Source organism: Brachycentrus maculatus, unplaced genomic scaffold (assembly GCF_059751285.1).
Source record: "Brachycentrus maculatus isolate JH-2025_06_01 unplaced genomic scaffold, ASM5975128v1 h1tg000056l, whole genome shotgun sequence".
NCBI classification, from domain to species: Eukaryota; Metazoa; Arthropoda; class Insecta; order Trichoptera; family Brachycentridae; genus Brachycentrus; species Brachycentrus maculatus.
In genome coordinates, this window is record NW_028280810.1 from 935972 (window position 1) to 953656 (window position 17685).

At 33.4% G+C, this 17685-nt stretch overlaps 1 protein-coding gene across 2 annotated transcripts in view; it reads right to left on the reverse strand.

Annotated features, from left to right (window-relative positions):
* The window catches only part of Galphao (G protein alpha o subunit), a 188922-nt gene that overhangs the window by 136958 nt on the left and 34279 nt on the right, over nucleotides 1–17685 (reverse strand). For both annotated transcript variants that reach the window (XM_088278331.1, XM_088278330.1), the window contains exon 2: nucleotides 10882–10924. In XM_088278331.1, the coding sequence (XP_088134457.1) occupies nucleotides 10882–10924 (43 nt within the window). The remainder of the gene's footprint in view (nucleotides 1–10881; nucleotides 10925–17685) is intronic.

Genomic DNA, 17685 nt, shown 5'->3' on the forward strand with positions numbered 1-17685 from the left:
AAAAATTGTATGTATTTATTTTTCCCCGAAAATAAGTCATTTTAATTTATCTACTAGTATACTGCATCGCATTTTTAATACTTTCCCCGGAGTGAATAAAATTTCCAAATAAAATAACAAAATATTCCTTAGTATGAATTTCTAAAAAAAAGTGATTTATGAATTTTATATCGACATATTTATAACTGTTTAAGTAGAACGAGAGTCGCAGCAACCTTCATACGGTAATACGAGCACGGATAAAGAGCCCAAAGAGATTTGCATAGTTGCACGAGAAATTCAATACTTAATAGGAAACTATGCCAGTATATTCTTACGGGTACTTGTATGACGTGCATACCTACATTATCGACATGAGCGATTAGAAATTTTTAAAAGTACTCAATAAATGTAGAAACTATACGGAAAAATTGGAACTACCTACTAAGTGCCCGAGGTAAGATTATGGTATTTGTAATTTGAGTTTTTTTAGAATAGATATTGAAATTATTTTTATATTTTTTTAAACTCCTAACCTCTCAATAACTCTTCCTTTTAAACCCATACATTTATTTTGAAGAAAAACCAATTTTTTCCTTATAAAAACGGTATATAGAAAGGAGAGAGAGAGAGGGTATGTATGAGGAGATGCATGAACGTGGAAGAGGCGAAGAATGTGTGCAAGGACAGAGTGGTGTGGCGCTCTATTCTCTCTGCCTACCCCTGCGGGGAAGTGGCGTGATGGTTAGTTAGTTAGAGAGAGAGACAGAGAGCGCTACAGAACCATGATAACTGACTTCTTCGTACCTCCGTTGAATCGCATTGATGTGACAGAGCTGTAGTTTCAACAAGATGGCGCAACATGCCACACGGCGGGTGCCACCATAATTTTATTGCGGGAAAATTGAATTTGTATACCTCTAAAAAAAACACCCTATACTCGTACAAGATCGCTACAAGTTGGTAAAATTTGATTGCCTGCTTCCGCACTCTGTTTTCTGATACGCGTTAAATTTAGCCATACTCGATGGCCCGTCACGATAGAGTCGAAGGTTGCGTCAGGGCGCAGGGCGGTGTGACATCGCCAAGCTGACGCGATACGGCTAATGTGCGCGGCGGAAGCGGCCGTCCGGCCTCCTGCCACCCGCGCGAGGGCCATTAGCGCCGCGAAGCGCACAAGTGGTCCCCCGCCGGGTGCCGAGCGCCGAGTGCACGGCAAACAGCGGGATGACTACATCAAATTATAGAAAATAATAATGGGTAGGTACCTTTAATAAAAAAATCGTAGGGTTGACAAGGTATGGTTGTCGCACGGATTCGTTGTCATATCGTGGGTGTACTGGCAAAAAAACGTTAACTCGAAAATATGCAATTTTGACTTAATGATGCATATTATAAAGTTTTCAACGTTCCATAAACTGGCAAAATACACTAAGTTGAGTTTGTTCAGCCGAAAAGTTTTAAATAACAGGGATTATTGAAACCGGAATTATTTAAAACGTTTTTTGACACGATATATTATCAGGGCCGAATATTATATTTATTGTATTTGATTATACTTAGATTGTTTATTATAACTTTTTTTTTTAAATTGGTAAAATAAAAAAAATCCGAATTTGTTTGCAATAGTGGTTACACTAAAAAAAGTTATTGGGCAAGTGCCCAATGCACCACTGGGTGCATTGGGCACTTGCCCGTGGATAAATATGGCAACGAAATTTTCTCAAGAAATATGGCATATACGTCCATATTTCTTATTTTTTTATTTTATAATTTAGTGCCGACGAAAGAGCGCAGGATGCTTTGAAAGCGATACTCGGTATTTTTGTATTTACCAACGTTTGTTTATAATTATGGGAAAGAGATCACGGTGAGAATTATGATAGTGATATATTGCAAAAGTCCGCAGTAATAAATTGGGCTCTCAGCAATTTGTTATGGTGTCTTGTTTGCGCGGATCAGCGATAACTCCCTGGGAAGCCGACATAGAGCTCGGTACATACAGTGGGTAAATGCATGTTAGCATAACAAACTGCCGTGGTAAACAACCACGGCAACCGGGCTACCCGCAAAGCCCCATACAATCCTAGTAAAATTGCATTAATTAGGGTGCTGGTTAGATTTCACGAGCGTTGAATACTGTTCAAAATAGGACCAATTCTGTTCAAAATAGGACAAAATCTGTTCAAAATTGGACCAATTCGGTTGGTATTTTACCAAAAGTGGCATATATTTTATTTATTTATTTCATAGATACATTTTTTTTACTATTTGTATTACAGACCTTTAGGCATGTTAGTACAATTTTTTTATTTTATAATATTGTTTTATTTTTATTATTAGATAATATACATTACATACAAGAGATACAATAAAAATTTACAGTATAAAGGTTTTACAATAAAATAATTACACCTGGACTTTAATTAATTCACTTTCTACCTTGTCCCTTCCAACGAGAAGCAACCATCGACGTATTGATTTCAAGTATCGATGTTTATGGCTGTTGTGCACAGTTTAACGTCTATAAAACTCACAATTTAAGTATTCATTTTTATAAATTTATTTGGCACGTTGTGGTAATATCTACCTATTTTCAAATTTATGTTTTAATTGGTAATTACCACTATTTCTAAAAACCATTGTGACACGTGCTTCGATGCATTCCGCATCATTTTCAAACAAATGATGCGGAATGCATTGAACAGCATGTCACAATAGATTTGATATAAAGTGGTATTTTAAAGTAAATCTTAACTATTGGTAAAATAATAAAAATCTTGTTTTCACATTCATAAAGGCGTTCAGAAATATTATATTAAATAATTGAAGAAAATCTGAAAAGTACCTTGTTCTAAACAACAAAAAAACGCAATGTTTATTTTTTTCAAATAAATATAAATTATGACTAACCTATTAAAATCTATTGTGACACGTGAATCGATGCATTGCGCATCATTTTCAATCACCGGATTTGAAATACGGCGTTTGAAAATGATGTGGAATGCATCGAAACATGTATAACAATAGTTTTTAGAAATAGTGGTATTTACCAAGTAGAACAAGTTAAAAATGTATATATTTTACCACAAAGTGATTGCCGAATCAATTAATGAAATGTAAATATCATTTGTTTCAGCGATATTGTAAAGATTGGTATATAAGCAAGTGCCTGTGTATACAGGGCGGTTTCCCGTACAGCTTCTATAGCAAAAAGCTCTATCTCTACCTAATTTCAAACTGAAATAGTGTCTGAAGCTCCCATCGACAGTTCCGTGGGCGGAAATGGAAAAAAGCAGTGGCGTACGTTCCATATAGGTACGTAAGCGGTGCCTACTCTAATATTATTCTTCTGGTCTCAATCCCTTTCTATGTGATGCATGAGAACGAAAAGCTGAGAGGAGTAATCTATTTGGTGGGGAATTTAGATGGCGTAAGCGAAGGAGCTAAGAGACAAGGACATGACTGTTATATAAGAAAAGAAAGAAAGTAGGAATAAATAGAGAGGCAAAGGGGAATAGCAGCTGCGGCTGGAGCACTGCATACGCTTAGTCGTACAAACTTTTGAAAGAACACTGCATATGTACCTACGAGCTCTTCAAGGCAGAGTGTGCCCAAATACTTATTCACAAGTCTGGATTATCTCCAATTATATGAGTTATTATTATTATTGTTTGACATCTCAACATAGATGAAGAAGAATATGGATGTCTGGGTATTTACGGGGCTTACAACCGTCATAGGGTGGTTTAAGCGATCACTTTACACACGTGTAACATTCACAATTTTTCTCATGATTTTCTTAAAATTCCGAAAGTTGTATTTATCCTTCAATTGAAACATTCATTCACATGCTATTTCACGTCACCATTTATAGTTGAGTAGTTTGAAAAAATAGTTACACGTGTATAAATTAATCACTTACACCAGCTCTACGACAGGTGTGCCTATCTGGACTTATATTGAAAGCTGTCCCACAGCATGCCCAGATCTGATACAGAAGCATCTAGGTTTCCTGACAGATCTGCTTTTGCTAAGCATTTTTTTTAAACTAAGTTGCGAAATTTATTGAAAATGTGAAACAATATAAACCTGGACTAAAAGCTCTACCCGCCACTGGGCGTGAGGTGTACTCTCCGCCCACCGCATCACAAAGGATATTACACAGACAGCGCCGTGTTCCGCCTACAGCCAGGAATGCGATGGAATCAATAATTCACTCAAGCATCCCAATGAAAATCTTGTTGCTTCCTCTCGCGTACCGTTCACGATTTTAATTTTCCCTTTCCAATCCAAAACAACGCTCTCATCTTTGCAAGGAAACTCAATTGTCGGAAAATACTGTTTCTTGTCTTTGCAGAGCCCGGACCAAAAGGCGCGAGCAACTAGAGTGACATCATAAAATGCCGTTGGTTTTGTATTACTTTTTTGCGCCGGTTCCATTTCTTGACTTTCGCACACTAATAAATGCTGCATTTGCGAGCGGTGGCTGTAGGAATAAATTTTACTTTAAACTCTTCGGATGATTGAAGTAAGGGGTTTGTCGCAACCAGATTTAGAATGTAACTGAATTTGTTTTCTATTAATATGTTGAGTATGTAAAATACAGGTGAGTTCAAATAAACTTTGACATACTTTAACACAACGTATCAGAAGACTTAAAAAAAGATGGTCCGACGACATAGCCGCTGTGGGGGGTAGAAATTGGCTGCAAGCAGCTACAGACCGAAGAAAATGGAAGGATATGGAAGAGACCTATTATCCATCAGTGGAGGATTAAGAAGAAGAAGACGAACACAAAAAGCAATGAAACAAACACGAGCATATCTTAATAACAAATCACTGTTTGGATTATTTCAGTCAAGGTGAAGATATGAGCTTAGTGTGTTTTCTATTTTTATTTCTTTTCTGTGTAATCAGACTGAATCATTTCTTAAGTAAAATTTCTATAAAATCCTACGAAAACCCTTAACCATATCTTATATTCAATTGAATTTGATTTTAAATTAATGTTTACTTAGTAAATACAACTATTTCTTAAAATCTACTGTGACACGTGTTTCGATGCATTCCGCATCATTTTCAAACACCGTATATACTAAGTAAAACATTAATTAAAAATGGATAGATTTTACCACAAAGTGACTGCCGAATCAATTAAAGGAATTTGATTTTGTCAGAAAAACGATATAAAATCATGGATTTCAACCCGTGCCTTGTTATACATATAACACGGAATTTTATCTAGCCTCCCACCAGTCTCTAGATGTCTGTAAAGACGAAACCCGGTGACTGGTCAAATAAAATCGAAGTGGAAAAAAACTATATAGTTGTTTTATTTTATAGAATAAGTCTTTGTGATGCACAGTGAGAAACACTTAATGGATGAATCGTATTTACCTCTTAAGATATAAAAATAAAATAGGAAATACGGACGGAAACAATGTATGGCAAGTATCTTATATTACATATGTACCCAGGCAGGCATACTTAGCGTTAAGTTGTGCAACTGTTACGTTGGTAAACACTCAAAAGGGATTGCGTGCAAAGCAATAAAAACTATTACAGGCATTATATGCTTTTACGCGTTACATATAAAATGTGTTAAATGATAGCAAACTCCAATACTCTTGGACGTATTTAATGGACATACTATATGGTTCAATAGTACAGAGTCAATGCGAAAATTGTTAATCAAAATTTTATTTACAAAATGCGTTCTGTTTCACATTTCGCTCACTCCTTTCAACAACGTCATATATAAAAAAAAATTTTTTCAGGAGATCGTTTTTAAAGGTTTAAAAATTAAATAAAATGTATTAAAAATAAATATCAAGCCACTTATTGAACTTTTAACAATGCAACAGATCGTTCTAGGTAAAACCTAAATGTTTTTTCTCCATTTGAAAAATATTTTGTATATTTTGAAAATTGGTTCATGTATCGGAGTCGTACAGGAGAAAGTGACCAACTTACAAAACGGAAAATGTTCAGGAGGGCCACTTAAGTCTCTTTTGCTTGGCAAGAAAATAAACATCAATGCAGTTAGTCATTTTTAACAAGTCAATATATTATACTTCCAAGTTTAAAATCCTTTGGGATTTTTCAGGGCAATATTAAGCTAGTATGATATCAAATGGTCAATAATGACATTTTTGTAAAAAATGCACTTGGTCACTTTCTCCTGTATGACTACGATATTTAGAACTTCCAAGAATTTGAGTAGTGTGGTTGTCAATAATGGGTAGAATTGGTGAATGTTACACGTGTGTAAAGTGATCTCTTAAACCAGCCTATGACGGTCGTCAGCCCCGTAAATGCCCAGATTTCCATATTCTTCTTCATCTTTGATGAGATGTCAAAAAATAATATGAAATAAAGCTCAATACGAGGTCTTATACAAGTGTTTATTTTGAATAATCTCAATGCCTCGCGTAGGCAGTGCAACATATTCATAAGGAGCCTTGTCTGAAGTCGACGGTTCGTTTCCGACGCAAACATCGGTAACTGGGGAGGCCACATTCATACGTTCAGGCCGGGAGTCTACTGTACGTATCGGACGGCCGGGGAGGAGGGTTGGCGATCAATAGCGGGCGCGAGGCCCGACAGAGCCGCTCGCGTCTGCCGAGGAAACCCCGAGCGGCGGAAGCTGTGAGAAAATTTCGGACGCAGTGTGCGATGACAAGCGGCCTTACCAAAATATTCATAATTATAATAAAACATTAAACCTTGAGTGTAAGTCCCTCTCCAAGCACAAGAGCTAATTCTTTTATTTGGAGAGGCACAGCGAATCTAAAACTATAAGTTTGCCATATGTATAAATGTTTAGAAAATGTATTATGTTGTACTTAAAAATGTAACTATATTAAATGTATAAATAAAAAATAAATAATATTTTAAAATAATACTATTTATATTAAAATAATAAGATAAAAGGACAAAAGGTCTTTCGATTGTATGTTAAATATGTTAGCTATTGTGCCCACTTATCGATAAAGAGTTAGTTTTATAAAAATGATACGGAAACAAGGATTTTAAAAACATTTATTGATTACTTAATTTTACACAGTCAAACGTTCTCTGCCTCCGTAGTGTAATGTTTAACGCATTCAGCTACCATGCTGGAGGTCTGGGATTCGATTCCCGGGAGGGGTAAAAATAAATATTTGTAATTTTCACAAAATATATATTAATTATTACCCTGGACTGATACCTGTATAGCAGGATTGATCATAATATTGTTTCTATAATATTCATAATAATAATATATATTTTTTTATAATTTGTAAAGCACACATTACCCCGCCTTCATAGTGTAGTGGTTACCACGTTTGACTACTGTACTGGAGGTCCCTGGTTCGATTCCCAGGAGGGGGTCAAAATGAGGGTGTTCTTTCACTCTGGTATTTATTTAATATCACCCTGGATTGGTATCAAAAGTGTAAGACTGACAATAATAATAATCTCATAAATTTAGTTTACTGTTCTTCGTTCACTCATTCACTCTTCACATTTCCAAACCATCTTAATACACATTTCGTAATTTTATCTATAATGCTTATCTCAGCCTTGCATTCTTTACTTACATCACCAATCGAACATCTACCTATCAAACATCGTTTCTCCGCACAAAAGGCGCATATTTTCAACGCGGTTATTTTGTATTTAACGCTCTTCAATTAGTCCATAAAAGCTTTTATAAAAAAAAATATATATTTATATATATATATATATATATATATATATTTTTTTTATAATTTTTTGACATCTCATCAAAGATGAAGAAGAATATGGAAGTATGGCATTTACGGGGCTGACGACCGTCATAGGCTGGTTTAAGTGATCACTTTACACACGTGTAACATTCACCAATTCTACCCATTATTGACAACCACACTACTCAAATTCTTGGAAGTTCTATACATATGAACCAATTTAGATACCTTGTTCTTGAATCACTGTTCTTGAATGTTACACGTGTGTAAAGTGATCACTTAAACCAGCCTATGACGGTCGTCAGCCCCGTAAATGCCATACTTCTATATTCTTCTTCATCTTTGATGAGATGTCAAAAAATTATATGAAAATAACTCCTGTAATTGGAGATGATCCAGATTTTGTGAACAAGTATTTGGACACACTCAAAATGTTGTAAAAAATATATAAATAAATCGAGTAGAAAATGCCGCTTCCATAAACGAATTTACGTTTATTATACAACGTAAATATCCGAGTAAAGTCTCCTTACGCAACGGAACTGGGCCAAAAGAAAGGCGAGATTCGGGGAATGATTGTTTACAACAGCGAGGCAGTGTGCTCTCCTAGTGCCCTTGCTAGACGCGAGCCAAGGTCGGCTTAAAAACGAAATTGCTAATGTTTACATTTCGCCTTGGATATCTTCCAAAAAATGGGCATTATGGAAATTGAGACACACACACACATTTCGCTCACTCCTTTCAACAATGTTATACATAAAAAACTCGATTTTTCAGGACATCGTTTTTAAAGTTTAAGTATATAATATAATGTAATTTATTTTTGAAGCTCTAACTTCGTGATTTTCCATTTTATAATTAAAATGTAACGTTGTTTTAAAATCACTATAAATATTTTATTATAACTTAATTATAATGTCTACCGGTTTCGAAGCTAACCGCGTCTTTATCAAGACTGATTAATACTAAAACATTTTAAACGTTTTAGTATTAATCAGTCTAGATAAAGAAGCGGTTAGCTTCGAAACCGGTAGACATTATAATTAAGTTATAATAAAATATTTATAGTGATTTTAAAATAAACTTACATTTTAATTACATAAAAAAAATTATTAAAAATAAATATCAAGCCACTTATTGAACATTTTGCTGTGCAACAGATCTTTTTTGGTAAAACCTGTAGGTTTTTTCTCCATTTGAAAAATATTTAGTATATTTAAAACAATTATTAAACAAAACCTTTTCTTCAAAATGCAAAATCAACACTTTCTGCCCTGTAGCGGGTAAATATTAAGTTTTAAATTTGCCGCTCTTGCCGGGATATGGTACATTTTCCAGGCATTCCGAAAACATGCACAACTGAAAATTGAGGATTTTTTTTATATAAGACGTTGTTGAAAGGAGTGAGCGATTTATCGAAAGTTCTCTCCGTTTCCAAACAGTGTTGGCAAAGGACGTACCCGATAACACAGCGCAAAGGGTCCTGCGTTCTTATTATAACAACTTTATTCGGAAAAGGGAAAGCTTACCGAAAACAAAGGAAGCGGAAATAATTCTCTAGGCAGATTCGTGCGGTGATAAAAGGACAAAGGGTCTATCTATTGTTACGTAAAATATGTCTGCTAATGTACCCACTTATCGATTGAGACGTAAGTGATAATAAAAATATAGAAACTAAGATTCACGTACAATTTAAAGTGTTTCTGCTTAATAAAAAGCTTCTTTCATCTTACAATAGATATCTCTAGTGAAGTTCTTCACAATTTTTCGAAATTGGATCATATATAATGTATAGAACTTCAAGAATTTAGAGTAGTGTGGTTGCCAATCATGGGTAGAATTGGTGAATGTTACAAGTGTGTAAAGTGAATAGTCAAAAAAGCCAATGACGGTCGTAAGCCCCGTAAATGCCCAGACTTACATATTCTTCTTCATCCATGTTGAGATGTAAAAAATAAGATGACAAAAAACTCCTATAATTGGAGATAATCCAGATTTGTGAACAAGTATTTGGACACACTCAAAATGTTTTAAAGAAATTAAGAGTTTAAATACATTTATTGATTATTTAGTTTTTAATATTTTTTTAAGAAAATTCTGTTAAATATAATAATTTTATGTTATAATAAATGTGTTCTTCAGTCTTTGCGTGTTTTTTACCAAAGCGCTATTCACACACTTATAAGTACATAAAATGTTGATCATAATGAAGTAGTGACGTATAGCATTGTTTGCATGCGGTTGTAGTGATTGTCCTGACGAAGACTCGAATACGTCTCGAAACCGGTAGACAATAATCTCGGGGAGTGGTTATACACCAATATTACTAACATATTTGTAAAAAAAATAGCATAAAAGTCAAAATGACTAACCACACAGTTGATGCTTTAAATATTAATAATATTGAGAATAGTATTCAGTACACCAACCCCAAGGTAGAAGATTCCCGGGGAGACCGCCAAAGAGATGGATGGACAGCTGGAAATCGACATAGCAGGAGGCTAAACCCTCTTTAAAACAGGCCACAAGGCCTACACCAAGCAGAAGAAGAAGAAGAATAATAGGGTGTTTGAAAATGATGCGGAATGCATCGAAACACGAGTCACAGTAGATTTTAAGAAAAAGTGGTATTTACTAAGTAAAAACATAATTTTAAAATGGATAGTGACTGCCGAATCAATTAATGAAAGAATAGTAGTATTTATAGATTTGGCGTTTAATTTGTAGAACTCCATTTAAATGTATGTATTAATTTCAAATCAAACGCAATATTTTTTTAAATTAGAAAATGCCATAACTAGGCGAAACAATTGTCACAATATTATTTTTTGTGTTTTTGTACAACTTAGTAGACTAAAAAAAACTGTGATTTAAAATTAATACATAAAATATTTCATTTTTCATTCAAACCCTTATCTGCACCCCAATGGTGCATAGGGCACTGCATCATATAAACGCAGTGTTATCTTGATCGTTAACACATGAAGGAAAGGTGATCAGCCCTTCGCTTCAGGTACCAGTCCAGGGTAATATTGAATAAATATTAGAGTGAAAAAATCACTTATATTTATTTGGCCCTCCCTGGGAATCGGACCCGGGACCTCCAGTACGGTAGCCGTGCGTGCTGACCATTACACTACGGAGGCGTACAAAATAAGACATACATAAAATAAGAAGAATTACTTACTTCATTTGTTTAACTATAGTACTTTTCCCTGATTCTCCGGCACCTGTAACAAAGAAAAATACGATTAGTGTTAAGTAAGAAAAATAAAACATATATTTCATCATCGGAACTCACCCTATTAAGGGAATTTACCCTCACTTAGCGTGATATACAAACATATCGGGGTGACTATTTTATTTACGAACTAGCATGCTATAACAGCCTTACAGGTTCACCCAAACGTAAGAGGGTTGACTAGAAGTACACATATCGCTCACTCCTTTCAAGAACGTCATAAATCGAAAATCATCAATTTTCAGTTGTGCATATTTTCGGAATGCCCAGAAAATGTACTATATCCCAGCAAAAGCGGTATATTTTTTACTTAATATTTACCTGCTACAGGGCAGAAAGTTTTGTTTTTGCATTTTGAAGAAAAGGCATTGTTTAATTATTTTTTTTAACATACTAAATATTATTCAAATGAAGAAAAAACCTTCAGGTTTAGCGTAAAAAGATCTGTTGCTCAGTAAAAAGTTCAATAAGTGACTTGATATTTATTTTTAATACATTGTATTTTATTTTTAAACTTTAAAAACGTTCTCCTTAAAAATCAAGTTTTTTGATCTATGACGTTCTTGAAAGGAGTGAGCGATATTATGATTAAGTAACGTAATACGAGATTGATCAAATTGTGTTAGCATTGGGCACCCAATTAAAAAGGAAATACACGATACGTAGAATTGAAGAATTGATGATATCTTAGTACGAGTATATTGTTCAATAATAACTAAGATCCCCTAGTGAGGGTAGAACGTACGATCGTGACGGGACGTCATTAGAAGTTAGTGCCTTAAAATAGAAAATAAAATGTACCTACTAAATCGTATTCCCAAAGGCCACGTCACGTTTATGAAATCCTGGGATCGGGAATCGGCAGTTATAAAATTCAGTATTTAAATTTCCTATTTTTAGGCATCGATAGTACGAGAATACGAATTGTTTTTTATTGCTTTGCGAGGGGGTATAAACGAGTAGCAGAAAACATATTCTGTTATGTGAGTAGCAGAGAACATATTCTGTTATGTGATTCATATCCCGTATTTCAACCACGCATGTTTATTGACTTAGTGACGACAAAGAAAAATATGAAAACACTTTATTACCCAAATTAAAACAGTCTCTAAATGTTCCACCAATACAAATTTACCATATATGGCTATAATGCAAATATTTTTTTGTATTGCATACACCACATATCTATTGTTCATTGTTTTATTATTATGTTCATTATCATTTGATACTTTTTATAACTAGAAATGCATTTATTTAATGTTTTACCATAGTTTTACGCCAATACATACACATTATAAGTTGATTTAAAAAAATGTTTATTCATTTTATTTAGCAGTCGCCCAGTGAGAAGATGTTTCTGCCAGTGTCGAGTCTTAAAGTTGATGCATTTACCACGACTTGCGTTTTTACTTTACCTAGTAGAATTTTCATTATTTTACATAATGGTATTTATTAAGTTTTACTTAATAAATACCACTATTTCTTAAAATCTATTGTGTAATCGCATACACGTGTTTCAATGCATTTCGCATCATTTTCAAACACCGGAATGCATCGAAATACGTGTCACAATAGATTTTAAGAAATAGTGGTATTCACAAAGTAAAACTTAAATTAAAATTGAAAAGATTTTACACAAAGTGAGCTCTAAATCAATTACTTAAAGAAAATTTCATTGATTGGAAGGCACATAGAAAGACAGGCGTTAGGCGTCTACGGCGGTAGTTGGCAAGCCTGCGCAACGCGCTGTCACAGTGTGTGCGCGCGATGTGTACTCAAGCTTTCAGACTACGTTGAGATTTTCAATACTACTTTAAATCATGAGTACTACTTTTTTTGAAATGTAAATAAAAATGAATATAAAGTCCTTTTTTTTAAATGTCCAATCTTATTTTTATCATAATTATTCTCGAATAATGACTTAGTGGATAGGCAAAAATTCAATTTTTATTTGAAGATAAGTATTGATAATAGAATATAATTATCCATATCCTACCACACTATATTTTTTTTATCATAATGGTTGTGTTACGCCTTAATTTAGCTGGTACAAAAATAAATAACGACGGCTTAGCACCTCCAACGATTGTGGAACCAATAAACAAACACGGCTTAAAAGCCGAAGCGATAGTTTATCGTTAGAACAAATATTCAGGGCGACCTGAAACAATCCGTTTCCTGATAGGGCGGAATCGGATGGCACAGTTCTGTGGCGATATAATTAATATTTTCATACATCATTTTCTTTTGAAAAACTCGCCTTCGAAAAAACGTTATTTTCGTTAGTTGGCAATGAATGACGTCACAGAAACGATGGAGTTATTTTAATATTGGTAACATTGCTAAATTATTGGCGGCTCTATTTGTTGATGTCTATGGTCCACCATCCCACCCCCCGCTCCCCTCATATTTGTATAACACAAATGGTAGTGTAGTGGTAAACAAACAATCCAGACTACTACTATTACAGCTCTATAAACCATAGACAGTAAACTATATGACGTTATAAAGCGTTCAATGACGGAAATTTGATGACGTATGCGAACGCACGTTTTTCGTTTTATAAAAATATCTTAAGTTTAAACCTTCATATATCCCTTATTTCTCTACATATTTCAATAAGAATGCTTCCGATAGTCTTGTGATTTTTCATATTAATTTATTAGCCAATAATCACACATCGTGATATTTATCTGTTCCATACAACACAATTCCAGTCCCATTACCGTACAGCGGAGCTATATGTGCGTAAAACGGGCGCATTCTCGTACATAGCCAGGATTATTTTTTAACACTTTGCATGCCTACTACACGGATCCGTGTATGATGCATCTAGCGCACGGTGCCCACTACACGGATCCGTGATCGCGCACATCAGCATATACAAACGCGTCAGTCTATTGCGTACACTGCTGGCTAGAGTTGGATACACGGATCCGTGTCAAAGGTATAAATGGGCAAATATACCACTTTTTTTTTCAATTAATTGTTAATTGGTAACTAAGACACTTATAACTACTGGAAACAAGAAAAAAAATCTGGCAATTTAAAAAAAAAACATTTTTTTAAGGCAGTGAACGTGTTAAAAAATTTAACACTTGTATTATAACACTTAATGAGTTTTACTTCATTACACACAACTAGTTTCTAAAAATAAGGATTTTTTTCATCTACAGGTGAAAAGTTTAACAATAAAAAGTTAAAGTTTTACTTTTCACCTGTTGATGAAAGTGTTTAATTTAAAAAGGTTTTTAATTAAAAAAAATAACATGTCATTCCACAAAGTTAATGCCGAATCAATAAATAATATAGCCAGGATCTGAGAAGTTGAATATCAACAAGAAACCGACTATTTTTTAGACTTTGTAAAGTTGTTTTTTATTGAATGTTTTTCGCAGATTCTTTGTGGCACATTTTATAAACTTTATAAAATAAAAGTTCTAGTTTTATTTTCTACAATTAAAATAAAACTTCGTCACGTTTTGGCGGGAATGTAAATGTTCGCTCACTACCGGGAATCATTCGATATGTTGATTAATGCAATTAGACTATGAGCGTCATGTTAATTAGATTTGGTGGTGAGGGACATACGAGCAGGTTCCAAGTACGGAAGCTGAGAAGTCCCCGTCTGTATGCATGCAGTACCGGCTTTCGGTAAACCGATTAACATAGCTAAATAGGGTTAAATTACTTCATCAAATTACCAATAAATAAATTCAAAATACATATTATTAAATACATATATATATACAATAATTTATCGGTAGGTGATATGTACACAATTTTATATATATATATATATATATATATATATATATATATATATATATATATATATATATATATATATTTATATATATATATATATATATATATATATATATATATATATATATATATATACATATATATATATACATATATATATATATACATATATATATATATATATATATATACATATATATATATATACATATATATATATATTATTATATATTTATTTATATATATATATATATATATATATATATATATATATATATATATATATATATATATATATATATATATATATATATATATATATATATATATATATATATATATAATTATATTTTTTTTTTCATTTATCTAACGTCCAAGTGACTCTGAAATCTAGCTACGGCTTGTGCATCACCGCTTATCATGACCCTACTCAGGCTTCAACTTTTTAAGTTTCATAGCCTATGCCTACTCGTGAGTGGATTTACTCTTTATGTTTAAAGTTACTATAATTTCATGTAATTCGCGAGTGAGAGTTCTAAGCAAAAACACTCGCTTATAAATTATAAAAGAGTTGATTGTGTTATTTCTTCGTAGTGGCATTCTTAATAAAGATTTCACCAAAATTTTTGATCGAAACCTGTCACGAGTTAAGAAAAAACTTATCAATTTACTATTTTATCCTCAATGAATAAGGAACAAATGTTCTTGGCGAGATGGTTGTCAACATTATCATAGTATGTATAGTCTTACCGAAACTATTTATGTCCATGAACTAGGAAGAATTGGAGTATTGTTTGCATTTTACGATGGCATTTCTGTGAAAATTCTAGAAACATGATGTGAAAATATTAGCTCACTGCGCTCCAGTGCTGCCATAGCCAGCCCCCATCTGTGTTCCACAAGCAGTTTCGTGATGAGGTTGGAGCTCTTCATCAGCTCCTCCCGAAAGCCTGCCTCTCTACGTCTTATAAGCCCATCCAGTGATGCTATGTATACGTATGTGCGCTGATGAAAACATACCACTCATGCTACATACACCAAGTGCAGAGAACAATTTTAACGAAGATTAGACGAATAATCCTAGTCTCATAATTACCGGTAAAATACAGGTGAAAACTTCATACTTAACCGTTTCACCTGTGATGTAATTTTACACACCTTAGTGAGTACATAGTATTTCGGTCCAGTCGGCCGTGAACGCGACCGAAGCGGCCAAGGCGGAATAGTGCTCGCCGACACGAGGGGAAACATAATAACATTTGCATCCCGACTGGCAATTGTTCCCATTAGCCCCCGCCAATCCGCTGCCGGGATATTGGCATCAGCGGGAGAGAGAAATCCGAGATCTTGTTAGTTGTGACGGTAATTTTATTATGGCTATTCGGAGAGAACCAATTCCGAGTCCAATCGTGTTACTATTACCTCTGCGGTAGCCAAAAACGTCCGAATACATATTCGATAACGAGTATGAAATCTTCCTAGCGGAAATTTAGTCTACGTCTCACATTCTTGTTTATTTTTTACTAACGGCCGTAGCCATTTTGTACAAAATATTATACATTACATAGTATTAATAAACATGGTATAAATTTTATAGTTAGGATTTTTAATTTATATTTTATATATATATATATATATTTTTATTTGTTTGGGAATTGTACAGCTTTACATTTAAAAAGATATATAATAAACAAAAGTTACATTAACAATAATAAACATTACATTACATTAACAAAAATAGTTACATTAATAAAAATAAAGCCAATTAAACAATTCCACATTTATGTTATAATAACTATTTTATATGATTAAACGTAGTTGAGGTAATAATAATAAGCACAGTAAATAAACGGAATTTAAAGTTAAAACAATGAATCATTACATAAGTACGAGTATGAGACAAATTAAATTTATATTTAGGAAAAATTATGTTTTCACAAAGCTACTTTTTCGCTTTTTTTCCCCAATACAATGAAATTTGTTTGTCAAATTGATAAATTATTAAAAACGGTGAAAAATCATAATTTATTACAAAGGGTACAAAAATAATCGATTGAATGTTACCCTGAGTTAAAAACCGGTTATCGATTAGTTTCAACATAACGAAAAACAAACAAAAAACGCAAACCTTTCATGTCGCTTGTCTTTGATCTATCTTTGTGCCATAAATTTTTAGCATATCGCTCACTCCTTTCAACAACGTCATATATCAAAAATCGCAAATTTTTAGCTGTCCATGTTTTTGGAATGCCCAGAAAATGTACTATATCCCAGCAAAAGCGGCATATTTTGACATAATATTTACCCGCTACAGGGCAGAAAGTGTTGTTTTTGCATTCTGAAGAATGTATATATATTTTTTTAAATAAACTAAATATTTTTAAATGGAGAAAAAACATTCAGGTTTAACCTAAAAAGATCTGTAGCACACTAAAAAATTCAATAAGTGGTTTGATATTTATTTTAAATATATTTCATTATATTTTTAAACTTTAAAAACGATCTCCTGAAATATCAAGTTTTTTTTTTTTTAATATATGACGTTGTTGAAAGGAGTGAGCGATATGTATCGCGTTCGTTTGATATTTTCGGCACTTTTGAACGGACAAAAGCAAAAAGAAAGTAAAAAAAAATTATAAGTATAAGTAATTTTTTTTCGTCGTTGAAAATTTCGGTCAGCGTAACGCAATAGGTTGCATGCATATTGATGGAAAATATACGGTGTAAAAAGCCGCGAAAAACTCCTAGAAAAACTATGGGTTTAACCGGATGAGGGTAGGATACAGAAGAATGAGAATCAGCCTGATCTCTTTTTTATAACGACTTTTCGTTACAAGGTCAAATTTTAGCAGGATCAGTGAATACGCCTCATACCCGTAGTAGGATGTAATTAATATATTCGCGGAACAAGAGCGTAACGCTGGAACATTTAGTTAGTACCATTTAAAATTAAAATAATCAACGGTTGATTGATGTGCGTGC